Here is an 18,502-nt window from a genome sequence, read left to right on the forward strand (position 1 = left end):
ACCCTGCGAAAAAAAATCACCCTCCAGATACAATATCAGCCATATGATTGATAAAATAAGCGCACCAGTTCGTGCCCTAGATCTCACTAAAATTAGGGGGTCTCATTGGAGCGGCCCCCTATATATATATATATATATATATATATATATATATATATATAGACATATGTTATTTTTATTTAATGTTTCATGCATATGCTGTAATTTGTTTATAAGCTTAGAAAATAACTATATTTGAATTTACTCAATATTTCTCGTAGATCTGAACTTGTAGAGATATCTTTATGGGAAGATATGGCGAAAAATGAAGGACATGACCTTGAACAAATAACCGGATGGAACAGCATTCTGTTGCAAACCAAAAATAACAAGAAGAGATCCCCAATCGTCAAAATCAAACAAGAAAAGATTTAAAATTCGTCTTACTCCTTACTTAGATAATTTAGGATGTTTTTCATAGATTTTTTTGCATTTTTATTTAGAAGTATGAATATTACTTTATTACTTTTAAATTTAATCATTAATAGTTGCATTTGTTCCTTTTTTTTATTTACATAGTATAAATCAAAATTTTGTTTCTATTTCTACTTCATTAGCAAGAACCATAACTACAGGCGATATTATCTCCAATGAAGAACAAGGTATCTCTATTAACTTTTTATAAATTGATTGATAATTAAATTAGTTAAGTATCATATTTTATATTTTTATAATGTTTATAATTGATTTTGCTAATTTGATAAATTGTAGTATTAAACTTTTGGATAATTTTATTCTTCTAAAGTTATATTATTCCAATCATGAGATTATAATCCGCTATGAGTATAGAACATTCTTTTCATTCCCACCCATTAACTGTAGCATACTAATCATATAAACAATAATATAAATTGATTTTCAGAATTTTACAATTACAAATTGCAAATATTTATGCTCCACCTTAGCTTAAGGCTATTCACTTCTCTCATTATGCATATGTCTTAATGAAATCCCTACTTAATCATAGTCTATAAATCCTACCTATGAATGAGCTGAATCGATAAAGTGTTGATTTGTATTTAAAGTGTTTAGGTGATAATGAATATATTTAATTAAATTTTTACTAATATTATGTATGAAAATCTGAAGTTCCTCTGGAGTTAGATTAAGTATTTACAGCACAGTCACAAGAAGCTCTTAATTTCCGAAGGAATAATCGTGCTTATAATAGTATATTCTAATCTACTTCGTTTGATGTAAAATTGGATAAAGAACTGGCATCTGCAAGACGGGGAGTTTATTCTTTTCGACCACAACGAATGGTTTATCATGATCTTCCTGGATTGATCTCACAATATACATCTCCAACGTTTTTTCAACCATACTTTTATGACACACAAAGTAAGGTTGAGAACAGAATTAACATAATGCAAAATCAAATTTTATCAGAAGCAATTGTAAAGATGCTCATGAAAATTTTAGAGATCAACCCGTATGCAAAATTCTTTCAAAAATTGAAAGATTATCCTTCAATGGACAATGTTCAGCTTCACATTTCTAAAAAAGTCAACTTAGATCAACGAGTATGTAATTTTTCATATGCAGATCAAATTGCAGCTATATGGATTGAGGGAAATAACGAAAATATCCCATTGGAGCAAGATATTGTAGTTCATGCTCATTTCGGTGACAGAAATATAATAAAGCATTATTATGGATGTTACTATCCATTACAATATCCAGTTCTTTTTCCAATTGGCGAAACAGGTTGGCATCAAAACATTAGAAAGATAACATATCATTTCATATTATATATAGGTGTTCTAATGTGATGATGATGCATTAGCAATTGCTAAATTAGCAATGATACAAAAAAAAAAAACAAGCGACGGAAGTTAATTACTCTTGAAGATCTCAGAGACAATCAACAATTATTATTAGAGGTACGATATTTAAATAAATTAATGATGCATTTCAAAAGTACATAATCGACTATTCCTATAATATATTATTATTTTTTATCATATATTAGGGTGTTTCGTATTGCTTTAAGGGAATTATTGACAAAGTTGAAAATAAAGCAACAATATGGTATGATTCTTGTAAAAATTGCAACACATCTTTCTCCAAAATTGATGAGAGTGCAATATGCAAAAAATGCAATAAAGAAGTTCTTGAGATGTCGCCCACGTAATTATCAAATTTAAAACTACTACCAACTGAAAATTAGTTACTAACACAATAACAAAAATATAATATTTTTAATATTTTATATAATTCTAGATACAGAATAACAATAAATGTAATACAAGGCGACTGCAATGCACGTGTTACACTATTTGATCAAGCGGCAGAGGTATATGTAGGATGCTTTGTGGATGAATATCTTTCTTCAGTCGAAGAGGTAAATTAAGATTTCTTACTAAACACTTACTATAATTTAAATAGTTCATATTACAAAATTTGATATTATGTAATTATAACAATTATATGTTTTCACTGGGTGAAACACACTCCACATACTATAGAGGATTAAGCACACAAGCGCACACAAAAATGCACTTTATGACGATGCTCAAGTCTATAAAATTCGATCAATGGGGAATTCTCAATATTGTAGCAAATGCAATCCAAAAAACGCAACCAATGGAAAGCATCGATATTGGAGATATTGAAAAAGAGCCGACTCAAGTGGAAGAAAAGAAACTTTCACCCGAGAAAAAAATTCCCGTCTAGAAAGGAAAAATCTAAGATAGTCGATAGAGTTGCACCCTACAGAATCGCAAAAGAAAAAAAGAAGGGTAACCAAGAAAAAGTTTGATGACTACATTGAGATTACAAGTGACGATGATATGCCGCTGAACAACATTCTGTTGCAAACCAAAAGTAACAAGAAAAGATCATCAATCGTCAAAATTAAACAAGAAAAGATTTAAAATTCGTCTTGCTCCATACTTAGATAATTTAGGATATTTTTCATAGATCTTTTTGCATTTTTATTTAATTAGAAGTAGTATATTATAAATATTACTTTATTACATTTAAATTTATTCATTAATAGTTGCATTGATTCCTTTTTTAAAGTACAATTATAGTCAAATGAATAAATCAATTTAATAAAAATAATTAATTAATATAAATATTCAAAACTATATAATAATATCTATGAATTTTATTTATGTAGTACAAAATCACACGTGTTCAACGTGCATCGCACGTTCTTACTGCTTATCACTTCTTCATAAAAATCGATGAGAACTTGAACATATACACAAATATGATTAGAGAATGGACTTTTTCCTTTTCTGTTTGAGAAGGATATAAGGAGCTGGAAATCGGAACCCCACTTCATTATTACTACTCCAAGAGACTTTTCTTCTTTTACTTTAATTTCTCCATCACTTTAATTCAAAAATTACTAATTACTTAAGGTGAATAATTTATTTGATAGATATATTTATTTATAAGCCTTATCAACAACTATAGATATATATCACATAGTTTTAGTATAATATCTGATGAATTAATATATTTTTATAAATATATAATATGTAAAATAACTTTAAAATAAAACATGAAGCACGGCGGACAGAAGGCTCAGAGCATAGGCGAGGTTGTATGCGATGGTGGATGGGTTTGAGGTTAGGCGGCGATCGGAGAAAGTTTAAACTTGAGAATTAAAAAAATACTATTATTTGATTTGATATATTAAGTTATTGACAATTTGGGTTATTTGCATTGTGTTCTTTTTTTTATTATTAATAAGAAATTAACAATAGATATGTCGCGTCAAATATTGACACGTCATATTAGCCTGATATTTGACTGGAATTTGGATTAGTAGCAAAATCAGATAAACTATACGTTGAACACGTTTGATTTTTACTATTTAAATAAAAAAAGGAACCAATGCAACTATTAATGATTAAATTTAAAAGTAATAAAGTAATATTCATACTTCTAAATAAAAATGCAAAAAAAATCTATGAAAAACATCCTAAATTATCTAAGTAAGGAGTAAGACGAATTTTAAATCTTTTCTTGTTTGATTTTGACGATTGGGGATCTCTTCTTGTTATTTTTGGTTTGCAAAATGCTGTTCAGCGGCAGATCGTCGTCACTTGTAATGTCAATGTAGTCATCAAACTTTTTCTTGGTTATCCTTCTTTTTTTCTTTTGCGATTCTGTGGGCTGCAACTCCATCGTAGTTTGTTTTTTTCTAGACGGAATTTTCTTTTTTGTTTTCTCGGGTGAATGTTTCTTTTCCTCCACTTCAGTCAACTCTTCTTCAATATCTCCAACATCGATGCTTTCCATTGGTTCCATTTTTTCGATTGCATTTGCTACGATATTGAGATTTCCTCGTTGATCAAATTTTATAGACTTTAGCATCGTCATGAAGCGCATTTCTGTGTACGCTTGTGTGCTTAGTCGTCTATAGTATGTGGATTCTGTTTCACCCTGTGAAAATATATAATTGTTATAATTATGTAATATCGAATTTTGTAATATTAACAATTTAAATTATAGTAAGTGATTAAGTAAGAAATCATAATTTACCTCTTTGATTGAAGAAAGATATTCATCCACAGAGCATCCTACATATACCTCTGCCACTTGACCGAATAGTGTAATACGTGCATTGCAGTCGCCTTGTATAACATTTATTGTGATTCTGTATCTACAATTATATAAAACGATAAAATTAAAGTTAGTATTTTTTTGTTATTGTGTCATTAACTAATTTTGAATTGGTAGTAATTTTAAATTTGATATGTACCTGGGCGACGTCTCAAGAACTTCTTCATTGCATTTTTTGCATATTGCACTCTCATCAATTTTGGAGAAAGATGTGTTGCAATTTTTACAAGAATCATACCATATTGTTGCTTTATTTTCAACTTTGTCGATAATTCCCGTAAAACAATACGAAACACCCTAATATATGATAAAAAAAATAATAATATTATAGAAATAGTCGATTATGTACTTTTGAAATGCATCATTAATTATTTAAATATCGTACCTCTGATAATAAATGTTGATTGTCTCTGAGATCTTTAAGAGTGATTTCCTTTGCTTGTTTTATTTTTTGTGCCATTGCTAATTTAGCAATTGCTAATGCATCATCATCAACATCAGAACACCTGCATATAATATTAAATGATATGTTTGATTTTATTTTAAAACTATATAATTTATTTATTTTTGGATACGTACGATTGGATCAGCTGGATCTCTTTGCATGTTGGTGTAATTTGCAAGACGGATCTCATTGTATTTTGCAAGAGTATACCACCTAAATAATATATATATAAGTAGATTACAAATTAAAAAAATGAAGTATTATTTTAATAAAATATATATAATATGTTTGTTACCAAATTTCCTTTTTGCCACGACATAGGAAATTGCAACAGTTGGCTTGCCTCCAGTTATTTGTTCAAGGTCATGTCCTTCATTTTTCGCCATATCTTCCCATAAAGATATCTCTACAAGTTCAGATCTACGAGAAATATTGAGTAAATTCAAATATAGTTATTTTTCTAAGGTTATGAACAAATTATAGTAAATGCATGAAACATTAAATAAAAATAACATATGCCTATATATATATATATATATATATATATATATATGCATTGGAAATTGAAAGATGGATGCAAATAATAAATAAAGAACTTACTTTTTGTTCATGAGAGTTATGTTTCTCACAGCCTTGTTCACTCCTTTGATAGGAATCTGTTGACTTTTTTGTACTTGTACTAACATTCCAGAAATATCTGTGACAATTTTTTTGTTTTTATTTATATAATTATATATTTAGAGTTTAATGTATGTTTTATTTGAAGGAATATTTTAAACTAATTTCACTTACCAAACTCTTCTTCCTTGTCAAGCTTTTGTTCCACATCGTTGAACTCCACAAAATTATATGGTATTTTATACTCTATCTCGTCGAATGCTTCCTTTATATCAGAGTATCTATTGAGTATGATCTCTTTTTCTCTATGGATGCTTGGATACATAGTATTAACGTTTCTAACCTCTCCATTAGAGATTAAATACGTTTTGTTGGATTCAAACTTTTTTCCAAATTTGCTTATTTCATTATTGAACATTGTCACTCCAATTTGGACACCCTGCAAATTGAGTGATAGTGATAAATAGATAAATTGTAAAAATTAAAGTTATAATTAAATTTGTGACTTACCTCTTTGTCAACCATTATCAATTTCCAGATTTTTGTGCTTAAATTAGGTCCACAATTTACTTCGTGGCCTATTCTCAAAGCCTTCAATGCAATTGTAAATGATCTTTCATTTACTTGCAGAGTTTCAGTTGTCGTCATTGTTGAATATTATATATCCTACAATAAAAATAATAAAATTATGTATATATAACATCTCATTTAACGTAATATAACTCGACAATAATAAATAATAATAAACAAACAACAACAAAAAGGAATGTTAATAATAATTATAAGTATAACTCTAATCAAATAAATATAAACATATTGATATGGTAGCAAAACAATTATATCATTGTATTTTATCAAAGCCTAACTATCTATCACCAATTATTTATTCACTTTTAATCTGTATTTTATTTTATCAGTGTATTTACGTATTTATTTATTTTAGTGTTCTATATATGAACGTAAAAACTAATAATTAACTTAGGGTTTGGCTTATGTTTTAGCCTAAATTACAATTCACACGTATTCATGCTAATCTTAAATTATAAAGATAAAGAAATCAATGCTTAGATATGCAGGTAAGCACGAATTCATTACGGATAAATAAATGCACACATTCATAGACCTCTAAAATTCGATCAAATATTAAGCATGAATAAAATCAAAGAAAAAACTTCAAGATAGGGAAAAATTTTCTCTCAGTAAATTCGTCGAACACGTAAGAGTCAGAAGGAAGAAACTATTTTTTCTACAACTATGAATGATAGAACTTACCAAGAATTCGTTCAATCGCAGAAGATAAACAAAAACGCAGCAGAGAAAGAAAATTAGAGGCGGATATGTTGTAATTTGATTGTGTACAAAAAAATTATACACCATTATATAATGTGGATTCGAAAGTTTGATTCCTATTACAATTCTAATTCTAATATTGTAGATTTCTATAACAAGTCTTTGATCTATTAAATTATTTTTATCCTTATCCTAACCATATTTGAATTACTGTCTAACTCGGTTATACTACTAACTTTTGGGTGAAAATTGCAATTCTTAATCAACTCGGTTATACACCATGACCCCTTTATTTTTGTTTTTTGTTTTTTTTAAATATTGCACCATCATATTAGAATTTCAATGAGTCAAAATAATTTCCTCATATTAAAAAAATGTATATTAAAAGCAACAAATATTTAAAAAATTAACAATGCATATTGCTATCTCGAAAACAACATAGACAATTAAAATGATGAAATTCCAGTTGCGTACCGAGTGTCTTGAACACAATGCGAATCATCAATTGCATCTTTCTGATTCTTCATGATTTTGTTGTCCTGTTAAACACGTAAATATAATATTATCAATGCAAAATAACATCATATAAATTAAATTTTAAATTAAATAATTACCTGCGATCAAAACTTGAGTGTAGACAACATTTTTCGTCAACATTTTTTGTCTTGGATCTGTTGTGTTTGGCTTAATCAACACTTTAGTAGTAGACATTGAAGTTCCTCGTGATAGAGCAACATATAATTGTCCGTGAGAAAATACCGGAGAAGGCAAATATACACCAACATTTGGTATAGTTTGTCCTTGAGCTTTGTTTATTGTCATTGCAAAACAAAGTCTGATTGGAAATTGTTTTCGTCTAAACTGAAAAGGATATCCTTCATTTTCAGCTGGCGAAAGAGGAATTCTTGGAATGAAGACATGCTTTCCCATATGTTGGCCAAGCATTATCTCTGCGTTTATGACGTTGCCCTTAAAGTCTCTGCACACCATTCTCGTGCCATTACACAGACCATTTGATGGATCTAAATTCCTTAAAAGAATTATTGGACAATTTTTCTTCAAGACCAACTTATGTGGAGGTAATCCATTTGGAGTCAAAGAGTTCAAAAAATCGACGTCATAGTTTATGTTTGTCTGGTCAATAGCTTCATCAAAACTGTTGAAAATTTGTTCTTCTCCAGGAAACACGGATATCAACTTATCATTCAGCTTATCCACATGCTCATTTTTTGGCGTTAATATTGCTCGATTCGTCATGTACTCCGCCGAATATGCATTCCTTGCTAAACTCGGAAAAATGGCTGCGATAAGTCTTTTCAAAGAATTTTCTTCATTGTCATACTCAATTACCATATCATCTGGAATTTTGATATTACCTTCATCATCCATCGGTTCTTCACCATTTCCAACACTTAGTAAGAATTTGCTGAATTGTGGATCATTCTTTGATCTCATATTTATGGACAAAGTGATCTTTTTCATTCTGCCCCATAAATAAGAATTAACCAAACTTGCTAATATAGTCTGGTAGACTGTAGCTTTAGGAACAACCGGCAATACTTGTCTGAAATCTCCTCCAAAAACGATGACTTTTCCACCAAAATCTTTATCATTCCCCATGACATCTTTTAACAACTTATCTACATTTTCAATTGCCCATTTTTTTGCCATCGGTGCTTCATCCCATATAATCAGTTGTGCTCTCCGCAATAACTCGGCAGCTGCACTTTGTTTTGAAATTGAACATTCACTTGTTTCATCAGAATTTATAGGAATTTTAAAGCGTGAATGTGCTGTTCTTCCTCCTGGCATGATCCCTGCAGCAACTCCAGATGTAGCAGTTGCAAGAGCTATGTGTTTTCTTAATCTAAGATGAGCTAATAGTGCACGATATAAGAAAGTCTTTCCAGTTCCACCTGGTCCATCTATGAAAAAAATCCCACCTTCTGCTTTCTGTATGGAACTCAAAATCATAGAAAATGCTTTCCGTTGATCATCATTCAACTTTAACTCTGCATCTTGATCTTCGTCAGGAATTTGTATCGACATCTCATCTTGTATCTCTCTGGAACAATTATTTTCTATATTAGCATCATAAGAAGGAATTGTGGGAAGATCATATGAATTTATATCTTTTCCCATGCTCTCTAACAAAACTCTTAAGCTCAGCAATGTCTTAGAAACACGTTGTCGGATTGAAGTATTGGCATCCCTTTTAAAATCTTCAGACATTGCATCAAAGTAAGTATCCCATAAAACTCTTACATCTGTCGGTGCACAATGTACCAAGATTATTGCAAACAACCTGCGTAGTTCATTTGGCATTTGAAATGTTATTGCCTCATTCATGCAATCGAAAATGCTTTGATCAGCTTCTAATAAACCCCTTTTTTGTGCCGCTTCTTTGAATGTTGAGCATTCTATACCATTAACCGTCAATAAATGTCGGAAAGAGGTTGGTCCCCTAACATGATTCAACAATAATTTTTCATAGTACCTTTCTCCTTCAATCGGACTAACTGCACTTATACGTCCAATAACGCTAATTTTATGCCTTTCTGTCCAAATTTTGTCCCTCTTATTCCATACGTAATGCTCTGGAAATTCTCTGTAGAGAAATTGCCTTGCCTTTTCACTTGTAGCACACATAGTAAAATATTCAGTTAGCATTGTTTTTGAAACATGATCCCACAATAAAAGGTTCTGCAGATTTTGGGATGCGTGATAGGATACAAACTGTTTGTTAGGAAGGTGAAGCTGTAAGTTGATAACTGCTGGAGAAATATCATTCAGACCAAATTCACAAATTCTCCACATTGCTTCTTGTGCAGATACCCATCGTGCATCTTGAAATTGTTTGATTTCATCAACTTGACGCGGCTCATCATCTTGGGTTATATGAACGGCCACCCTATCATGTCCCTTATAGATATATTTGTACAAATACTTAACTGCTGTGATACCAGAGCATACCTCGACATTAATATGGCAGTTGTATCTGGACAATAGATGTGCATTATATGGCACAACCCATTGGTTGTCTAAGTCTGCATTCCGAACACGTACAATTGATCCATTTTTTCTTCTTCTGTAAATTGGATATCCATCTTTACCTTGTTGTGTGCTTTCACAATATGGTCGTGGATAATGGCATTTGCATTTTCCTTTTACCATACAAGGATTATTTAGATTTTTCTCTCCGCAAGGTCCATGCATCATATGTTTTTTCACCAATTCAAACAATTCGGAATTGTTTTCTTCATCAGGAAGTTCGGCACTTACAAACTTATCTATTTCACTTGTCGTATTCAACTTATGCCCAGACTTGAAAATTATCAGCATGTGGACATGTGGTAACCCTCTTTTTTGAAATTCAACCACATCAACATGTGCAGCTACATGTCCAAAAATTTTCCTCTTGAATAATTGATATTTCAGGTCTTGCAGTTTTGCTCGAAATACTCGTGTAGTTAAGTCTGGACGTTCTTGAGCTGTTTGACCATCATATAATGCTTGCTGTATTTCTTTCCACTCTGGATTGCAAGTCATTGTAATGAATAGATCTGGTTTTCCAAATCTTTGTACTAATGTCAATGCATCAAGATATCTACGACGCATATCTCTTGGTCCTCCTATAAATGTTGCTGGTAGAACAATTCTTTTGCCAACTTCATTCCCTCTTAATTCTCCATTAAAGACACTATCCACAATTCCTTGATACAATTCTGCTCTCATAGTTGATTGGTTTTGACGAAAATAATCCAGTCTTGTTGTCTCCAATTTTATGTACATATCCACTATATATTGCTGTAATAATCTTCCAGCTAATAAGAGTATGGATTGTCTTGGATTTCTAATTTGTATCTTATAGCAAATATATTCTCGGCATGATACATTCTTAACGCTTTCTCTTCTAACACCTAAAAACATAGAAAAATACAATATAAAAATAAAAAAAGTTATATTAAGTGATTAGTAAAATAAAATAAACATAACAATATACAAAATAAATATATATGTCAACAATTGCTTAAAATATATTCATTATCACCTAAACGCTCTAAATACAAATCAACACTTTATCGATTCAGGTCATTCATAGATAGGATTTATAAATTATGATTAAGTAGGGATTTCATTAAGACATATGCATAATGAGAAAAGTAAATAGCCTTAAGCTAAGGTGGAGCATAAATATTTGCAATTTGTAATTGTAAAATTCTGAAAATAAATTTATATTATTGTTTATATGATTAGTATGCTACAGTTAATGGGTGGGAATGATATCACAAATTATGGAAATTATCCGATTAACTATAATTATAAATTAACTACACCAAGGAGAATTAGGATTCAGTATCATGCTGAAAAGTCAGAAAAATTAAAGAAGCAAAATTGAATCTGTAGATAATTAATGTAAAAGCATTTCGCTCACGTCGCCCGAAATAAAATAGCCTACTCAAGATTATTTATCAAAGTTTTCGACAACTTCAACTTTTTCTAAACCCGCTTACTATATTATATTTACTCTATGAGGCTTAACTCATTAATTGGTGTTAATTAGTGATCAATGGCAGTAATGGGTTGAATCCCTTCGTAGTTTGGATGGCTAAAAATAAAGAAATTCCAAGACGAAAACTTTTACACGTGTTATTGAATGAATGTACGTATTTTAAATTATAATCTCATAATTGGAATAATATAACTTTAGAAGAATAAAATTATCCAAAAGTTTAATACTACAATTTATCAAATTAGTAAAATCAATTATAAACATTACATCAATCAATTTATAAAAAGTTAATAGAGATACCTTGTTCTTCATTGGAGATAATATCGCCTGCAGTTATGGTTCTTGCTAATGAAGTAGAAGTAGAAACAGAATTTGTGTTACGAACCAAAGATGCTGGATCAATCTTTCTAATGTTTTGATGCCAACCTGTTTCGCCCTTTGGAAAAAGAAGCGGATATTGCAAAGGATCATAACATCCATAATAATGCTTTATTCTATGTCTGTCGCCGGAATGAGCATGAACTACAATATCCCGCTCCAATGGAATATTTTCATTATTTCCCTCAACCCATATAACTGCAACTTGATCTGCATGTGGAGAATTATATACTCGTTGATCTAAGTTGACATCTTTAGAAATATGAAGCTGAACATTGTCCATTGAAGGATAATCTTTCAATCTTCGAAAGAATTTTGCATACGGGTTGATCTCTAAAATTTTCATGAGCATCTGTACAACTGCTTCTGACAAAACTTGATTTTGCATTATGTTTATTCTGTTCTCAAACTCACTTTGTGTGTCATAAAAGTATAGCTGAAAAAATGTTGGAGACGTATATTGTGGGATCAATCCAGGAAGATCATGATAAACCATGCCTTGTGCTCGAAAAGAATAAACTCCCCGTCTTGCAGATGCCAATTCTTTGTCCAATTTTGCACCAAACGAAGTAAATGAGAATATACTATTATAAGCACGAATATTCCTTCTGAAATTAATAGCTTCTTCTGACTGAGCTGTAAACAATTCATCCAACTCCGGAGGAACTTCAGAAAATGCAAGTTTAACTTTTCCATTATCACAACAAAAAGTAGGAGGTTCATATTCAAATCTTCTTGCACCACAATGAATGCAATCAGGCACATTTTTCAATTCATGTAGCAATGAACCTAAATAGATAAACAGTATAATTAAAAAAACTTTAATAATTTATCATAATGTATTAAACGTATTTTTATCTTAAAAGAATGTAATACTTACAATTCAAATCACTTGCATTTCGTTTACGTTTCTTTTGTCTTTGTAGATTTTTTCTTTGTCTATATACCTCATTAGCTGCAATATATAAATATAAATATATTAATTAAAAAAATAATTTGATTTGTGCTCATGTTGTGTGATATGTGGTGATTATAACATAGACAATTAATTAAAAGCTTGTGCACTCATGCTATAGAAAATACCTGAAGATGAGCTTGTTTTGCGCAATGTAACTTCCATGTTCATAGTTAGTGTATATAAATTTTAAAATCCTGCAAAAAAATATTTATTCTGTAACACAAAAATAATAAATAATAATAAACAAATAACAACAAAAAGGAATGTTAATAATAATTATAAGTATAACTCTAATCAAATAAATATAAACATATTGATATGGCAGCAAAACAATTACTATATCATTATATTTTATCAAAGCCTAACTTTCACAATTAAATAAAGGTCATTCTACAAACTCAAAAATTTGCATAACTTTTAAATCAGCCTAAATGACCAAAACAAAAATTTGAGGACATAACTGAACATTTATAACATTTGGATACATGTGTCCTGCAAATATGGTATAATAAAGTTTATTTTTTTGGTTTTCTATCATGAAAATGAAATATTTTCTACTTCTTGTCAAATGTAATAACAAATTAGCAATCTATACTAAAAATGTATATTAAAATCAACAAATATTTTAAAAATTAAAAATGCATATTGCTATTTCCAAAAACAATAAAGACAATTAAAATTATGAAATTTATGAGAGGTGAAATATACTACATGAGATCAATTTTCTTCTACTAATAGAAATTCTTGGTATGAATCTCATTTTTTGATTCCTCATGAAAGCCTAAATCCACCCCACAACCATATACAATAATAGGCACACCAAATTTCATAAATATATAATGCTCGATCATTTGAATGTGTCATATATGTAAGTGTTGATAAAAATGAAATGCAACTGCGATTACAAAACTCAATCATATATATATATATATGGCAAACAAAATATTGCTTCTTTAATCCATAATAATGTCAATCTTATTTGCATATATCCTTCCATGACCAAAACATGGATATCCTTACCTTGATAGATCACCTTCAAGCTTCTCTGTCCGACTAATTAAGCGAGAAATCGAACGGAATGGTTCTCTTCGAAGTGTTTAACTTGTCGGGTGACCTGGACATATTATAACCAGAAAAGTATTCAAAGGGCGAGCAACATTATAAGCTCGCTGGAAACTTATGAGGAGTCCATATGCCAGCATATGGTTAGAAAGCCTAAAACTCTTTAAGTCAGTCTTATTATCTTGGTAATGACAGTGAGAAATAATGCGATGCTATTGGTTTAACTCAGCCTTTTGTTTTATAAAAGCTATAACATCAACTAAATTAACTACAACTTTAATACATATATAAAAACTTTCCCAACAATTCAAACCAATATTTTATTCACAGAATAAAATATCCGAACTCAAAATTTTGACATAACCAAGAGGCGGGAGAGAAATAGCAGCAGAGTGGGTATGGTCACTGCATTAGCAACTGCAGTAGAGAATAACGATATGATAGCAAGAGCTTCAGAGGGTTCAGTGGCTACGGGAGAAGAACAAACCAAATATTCCACGCTCAGTAAAAAAATAAACGAAGGTTATGTTGAATGTTGCTGAAATAATCCGTGAAAGATGGTTAAAACTATATAGCTTACTAATTCCAAGTAAATCAAGTTCCATAAATGCACATCCATTGATATATGAAGCATAGCAGAAGCCAATAGCAGAAGATACAGAGTACCATGATAGATATTTTAGCCAAAAATAAAACCATAATATATGAAACAATATTGCTAAAAATTCTGACGCATTAACACTTAAAATCTAAACTTATCTTTAAAAATAAACACTTGAATTCTAAAGATTCCACAAAGCTAGAAACTTGGCGTAATACTACAGAAAAAAAAAGCAGATTGGGGAAAGCTGAGCAAAAGTGTGAAACAGAATACCCAGAAAAAATAACTATCCAAGTCTAGCATGCATCGGGTCTCGGAATATACTCACGGGAATAGAATGGAAGATGTAGAGAGAGAGGCAACCTCGGAGAAGGGTTTGATCGATCTACATCTTCCACTATGTTAGGAACAAGATGCAATCGCAGCTTCTCGAACCTCAAATACAAACACGATCAACACACAAGAATGAAAACCAAGAAGCGTAGACGCGGCGATTTACGTGGTTCAGCCTCTCGGCTTACATCCACGGAGGGTTAACTGCGATGTATATTATTCAACTCGAGATCAAGAATACAAGTACAAAAAACGAGAATCAATCAAAGAAGCAACAACCAAGCTTCAAGCCCTAATTCTCTTCTTTTGTAACTCTCCTTATCTTTCCTCTCAAGTCATGCACACAGCGTGCTCTCAATCTATCTGCTGGAATATGTGAAAAGGAAAGAAAATACATATCAAATATGACAAAAGGGAAAAATCTGCTACGCTGCACAGATGCTGCTCCCAACTGAATCACAACGGATCCAACTGAACTTACACAACAGCTGCATGCATGCATTTAATCAAATTGCATGTGAGACCTTCGACTTTGCATATTTGTGTAGGCACCCCCATTCACAAATCTCCACCTTGCATACAATAATATGCAACAAACAATATACACCAAAACCAGATTCCCCTCAATCTTTGAGCCCCATTACAGAGCTCCCCCTTAAAGAAAACTTAACAAGAGAGTAAGTTCACTAACTTGCAGCAATACCTGAATTTTTCACCAGATAAAGCTTTAGTTAGCATGTCTGCTGCGTTTTCATCCGTTGACACCTTCAACACCTCAACAACCTTCTTGCTTATGATGTCTCTGATAAAATGCAAACGCACATCTATGTGCTTTGATCGTTCATGGAAAACTTGGTGTTTTGCTAAATGCAGAGCACCCTGATTATCACAGAGCACACTGACCTTTCCCAGCTCTACTCCAAATTCAGACACGATCCCTTTAAGCCAAATGGCTTCCTTCACTGCTTCTGTCAGCCCCATATACTCTGCCTCGGTTGTGGATAAGGCCACAACTGATTGCAAACTTGACTTCCAACTCACAGCAGTGCCAAACAAATTGAAAACATATCCATATTGTGATTTTCTGGAGTCCATATTCCCTGCATAATCAGAGTCAACAAAACCAACCAAAATATCATCCTTTTCAAAAGTAGATTTTTTAAACATAATCCCCAATGCTGCATTTCCTTTTAGGTATTTGAACAGCCATTTCAGAGCCAACCAATGTTCTTTACCAGGATCAGCCATATACCTGCTAACTACACTGATTGAGTGAGCAATATCAGGCCGAGTGCACACCATAGTATACATTGCACTTCCCACCATATTAGCATATGGAATTCTGCTCATCTCTTCTTTCTCTGATTTGTTTGATGGCCTTTGCTTCTTCTCCAATTTGAAATGTGAGCCCAAAGGTAACAAATATAATTGTAAGTTTGTGTGCAAAATCAGAATCGGACGAAAGTTTAGTATTTTATGGGCAATTAACCCTTTATTTTTTATATAATTTAGTTGTATTATTATTACTCCGTATTACTTATTTTTATTATATATTCGCTGGAATCTTTTGTGTTTTTTGATATTCAACTTCCTTTATCATTAAGCATGTCTTGTAATATCTCTTCTATGTGAAGAATCCTTGAAACCGGTGAATCCATTATAACATGTAGAAGTATATACAATGACATTACTAAATTGAAGTAACTGAATTTTAGGTGGTGTTCAAATAAATAAAAAACTATTCTCTGAAGACCATCCTTTCTTCTCCAATGACAGCTGCAGTGCCGGTACAGATTCATCAACATTTTATTTTTACATACAAATGAAATGATGAATCAAAGGCTGAGAATTTTCACCTTGATCCTCTTTCTGTTGACATCGAAGTCAAAATTTCCGACCCGCGAGAACAAATCTTTTCTTCCGTTGATTAATCTCATATACAATACTATGATGGTTTGGGATGATAATAAATAATTGGTGATAGATAGTTAGGCTTTGATAAAATACAATGATGTAATTGTTTTGTTGTCATATCAATATGTTTATATTTATTTGATTAGAGTTATACTTATAATTATTATTAACATTCCTTTTTGTTGTTGTTTGTTTATTATTATTTATTATTGTCGCGTTACAGAACAAATATTTATTTGCAGGATTTTAAAATTTATATACACTAATTATGAGCATGGAAATTACATTGCGCAAACCAAGTTCATCTTCAGGTATTTTCTATAGCATGAGCGCACAAGCTTCTAAGTATATATATATATATATATATATATATATATATATATATATATATATATTAGTTGTCTATGTTATAATCACCACATATCACACAACATGAGCACAAATATTATATTTATATATTGCAGCTAATGAGGTATATAGACAAAGAAAAAAATCTACAAAGCCAAAAAGAAACGTAAACGAAATGCAAGTGATTTGAATTGTATGTATTACAATAATCTTTTAAGATAAAAATACGTTTAATATATTATGATAAACTATCAATATTTTTTTTATTATATTGTTTATCTATTTAGGTTAATTGCTCACAAATTCAAGCTAATAACTCACCTGGTCATAATACCCACAACAATAATAACGTCAGAACGAATTGGCCGTCGTCCTCGACCTCAAAATCACGGCAGGCAACAAGCATTTACACATCTTCTGTTGATTTCTCTCAAAATCGTATTTTGTGGTGGAGTTGCCGAAAGAGCGATTCAACCCCATCAATACCTGCGAACTCTTCAGTTAAAGTAAACGCATAAGAAATTTTCTTCAATCCTTACAAGATTTCAAGGAATTCGTGAGATTTGTTGAATGAGGGTTGACTTGCGCGAGCCCTAATTTTAATTGAAGAAGAACAAGCGACAAACGGCGTCGTTTATGTACATTAGATACTATGTCATTTTATTAAGTATCCGGCGTGTCCACGTCAGTTAATTCCGATTCCACGTGTGATCGAAATTGGCTGGAAAATCCGTCATGGGAAAATTAGGAGAAATTAATAGTTGGTGTTTTTTATGGAAAGTTCAAAGATTGAGGGAAAAAACGGAAAATGACTATAGTTTAGGGATTTAGAGCAAATTAACCATTTTTTAAATTATATTGTTTATCAATTAGGTTCATTGCTACATGAATTGAAAAATGTGTTTGATTGCATTCATTATGGTGCAAGAAGATTTGAATATGAACCTCATACTTTTTTTTTGTGATAATGGAAAAATTAAACTTGCATTTTCTGAAGTTCATCCGGAGTTGGATGAATTGTTTACAGCCCAGTCAGAAGAAGCTATTAATTTCAGAAAGAATATTCGTGCTTATAATAGTATATTTTCATTTACTTCGTTCGGTGTAAAATTGGATAAAGAATTGGCATCTGCAAGACTGGGAGTTTATTTTTTTCCAACACAAGGCATGGTTTATCCTGATCTTCTTGGATTGATCCCACAATATACGTCTCCAATGTTTTTTCAACTATACTTTTATGACACATAAAGTGAGGTTGAGAACAAAATTAACATAATGCAAAGTCAAGTTTTGTCAGAAGCAGTTGTACAGATGCTCATGAAAATTTTAGAGATCAACCCGTACGCAAAATTCTTTCGAAGATTGAAAGATTATCCTTCAATGGACAATGTTCAGCTTCATATTTCTAAAGATGTCAACTTA

General features: G+C 31.1%; 3 protein-coding genes across 3 annotated transcripts; all 3 read right to left on the bottom strand.

Moving 5' to 3' along the window:
* Positions 1-3,881: 3,881 nt before the first annotated feature.
* LOC131008660 (replication protein A 70 kDa DNA-binding subunit D-like) lies at positions 3,882-7,203 on the bottom strand. The gene is made up of 10 exons (XM_057935619.1): positions 6,956-7,203; positions 6,194-6,349; positions 5,858-6,122; positions 5,666-5,762; positions 5,361-5,485; positions 5,200-5,278; positions 5,006-5,126; positions 4,760-4,917; positions 4,540-4,660; positions 3,882-4,440 (listed from the first exon to the last, which is right to left on the bottom strand). The coding sequence occupies exons 2-10, from the start codon at positions 6,329-6,331 to the stop codon at positions 4,009-4,011; spliced, it is 1,536 nt and encodes a 511-aa protein (XP_057791602.1). The 5' UTR covers positions 6,332-6,349; positions 6,956-7,203; the 3' UTR covers positions 3,882-4,008.
* Positions 7,204-7,419: 216 nt separating this feature from the next.
* Positions 7,420-10,708, bottom strand: LOC131009928 (uncharacterized). The gene is made up of 2 exons (XM_057937327.1): positions 7,733-10,708; positions 7,420-7,512 (listed from the first exon to the last, which is right to left on the bottom strand). Exons 1-2 carry the CDS (start codon positions 10,706-10,708, stop codon positions 7,420-7,422), a joined length of 3,069 nt encoding a protein of 1,022 aa, XP_057793310.1.
* Positions 10,709-11,763: 1,055 nt separating this feature from the next.
* LOC131009929 (uncharacterized) lies at positions 11,764-14,745 on the bottom strand. The gene is made up of 4 exons (XM_057937328.1): positions 13,843-14,745; positions 12,948-13,016; positions 12,745-12,819; positions 11,764-12,653 (listed from the first exon to the last, which is right to left on the bottom strand). The coding sequence occupies exons 2-4, from the start codon at positions 12,988-12,990 to the stop codon at positions 11,764-11,766; spliced, it is 1,008 nt and encodes a 335-aa protein (XP_057793311.1). The 5' UTR covers positions 12,991-13,016; positions 13,843-14,745.
* Positions 14,746-18,502: the final 3,757 nt, after the last annotated feature.

This window comes from Salvia miltiorrhiza, chromosome 2, assembly GCF_028751815.1.
Source record: "Salvia miltiorrhiza cultivar Shanhuang (shh) chromosome 2, IMPLAD_Smil_shh, whole genome shotgun sequence".
NCBI classification, from domain to species: domain Eukaryota; kingdom Viridiplantae; phylum Streptophyta; class Magnoliopsida; order Lamiales; family Lamiaceae; genus Salvia; species Salvia miltiorrhiza.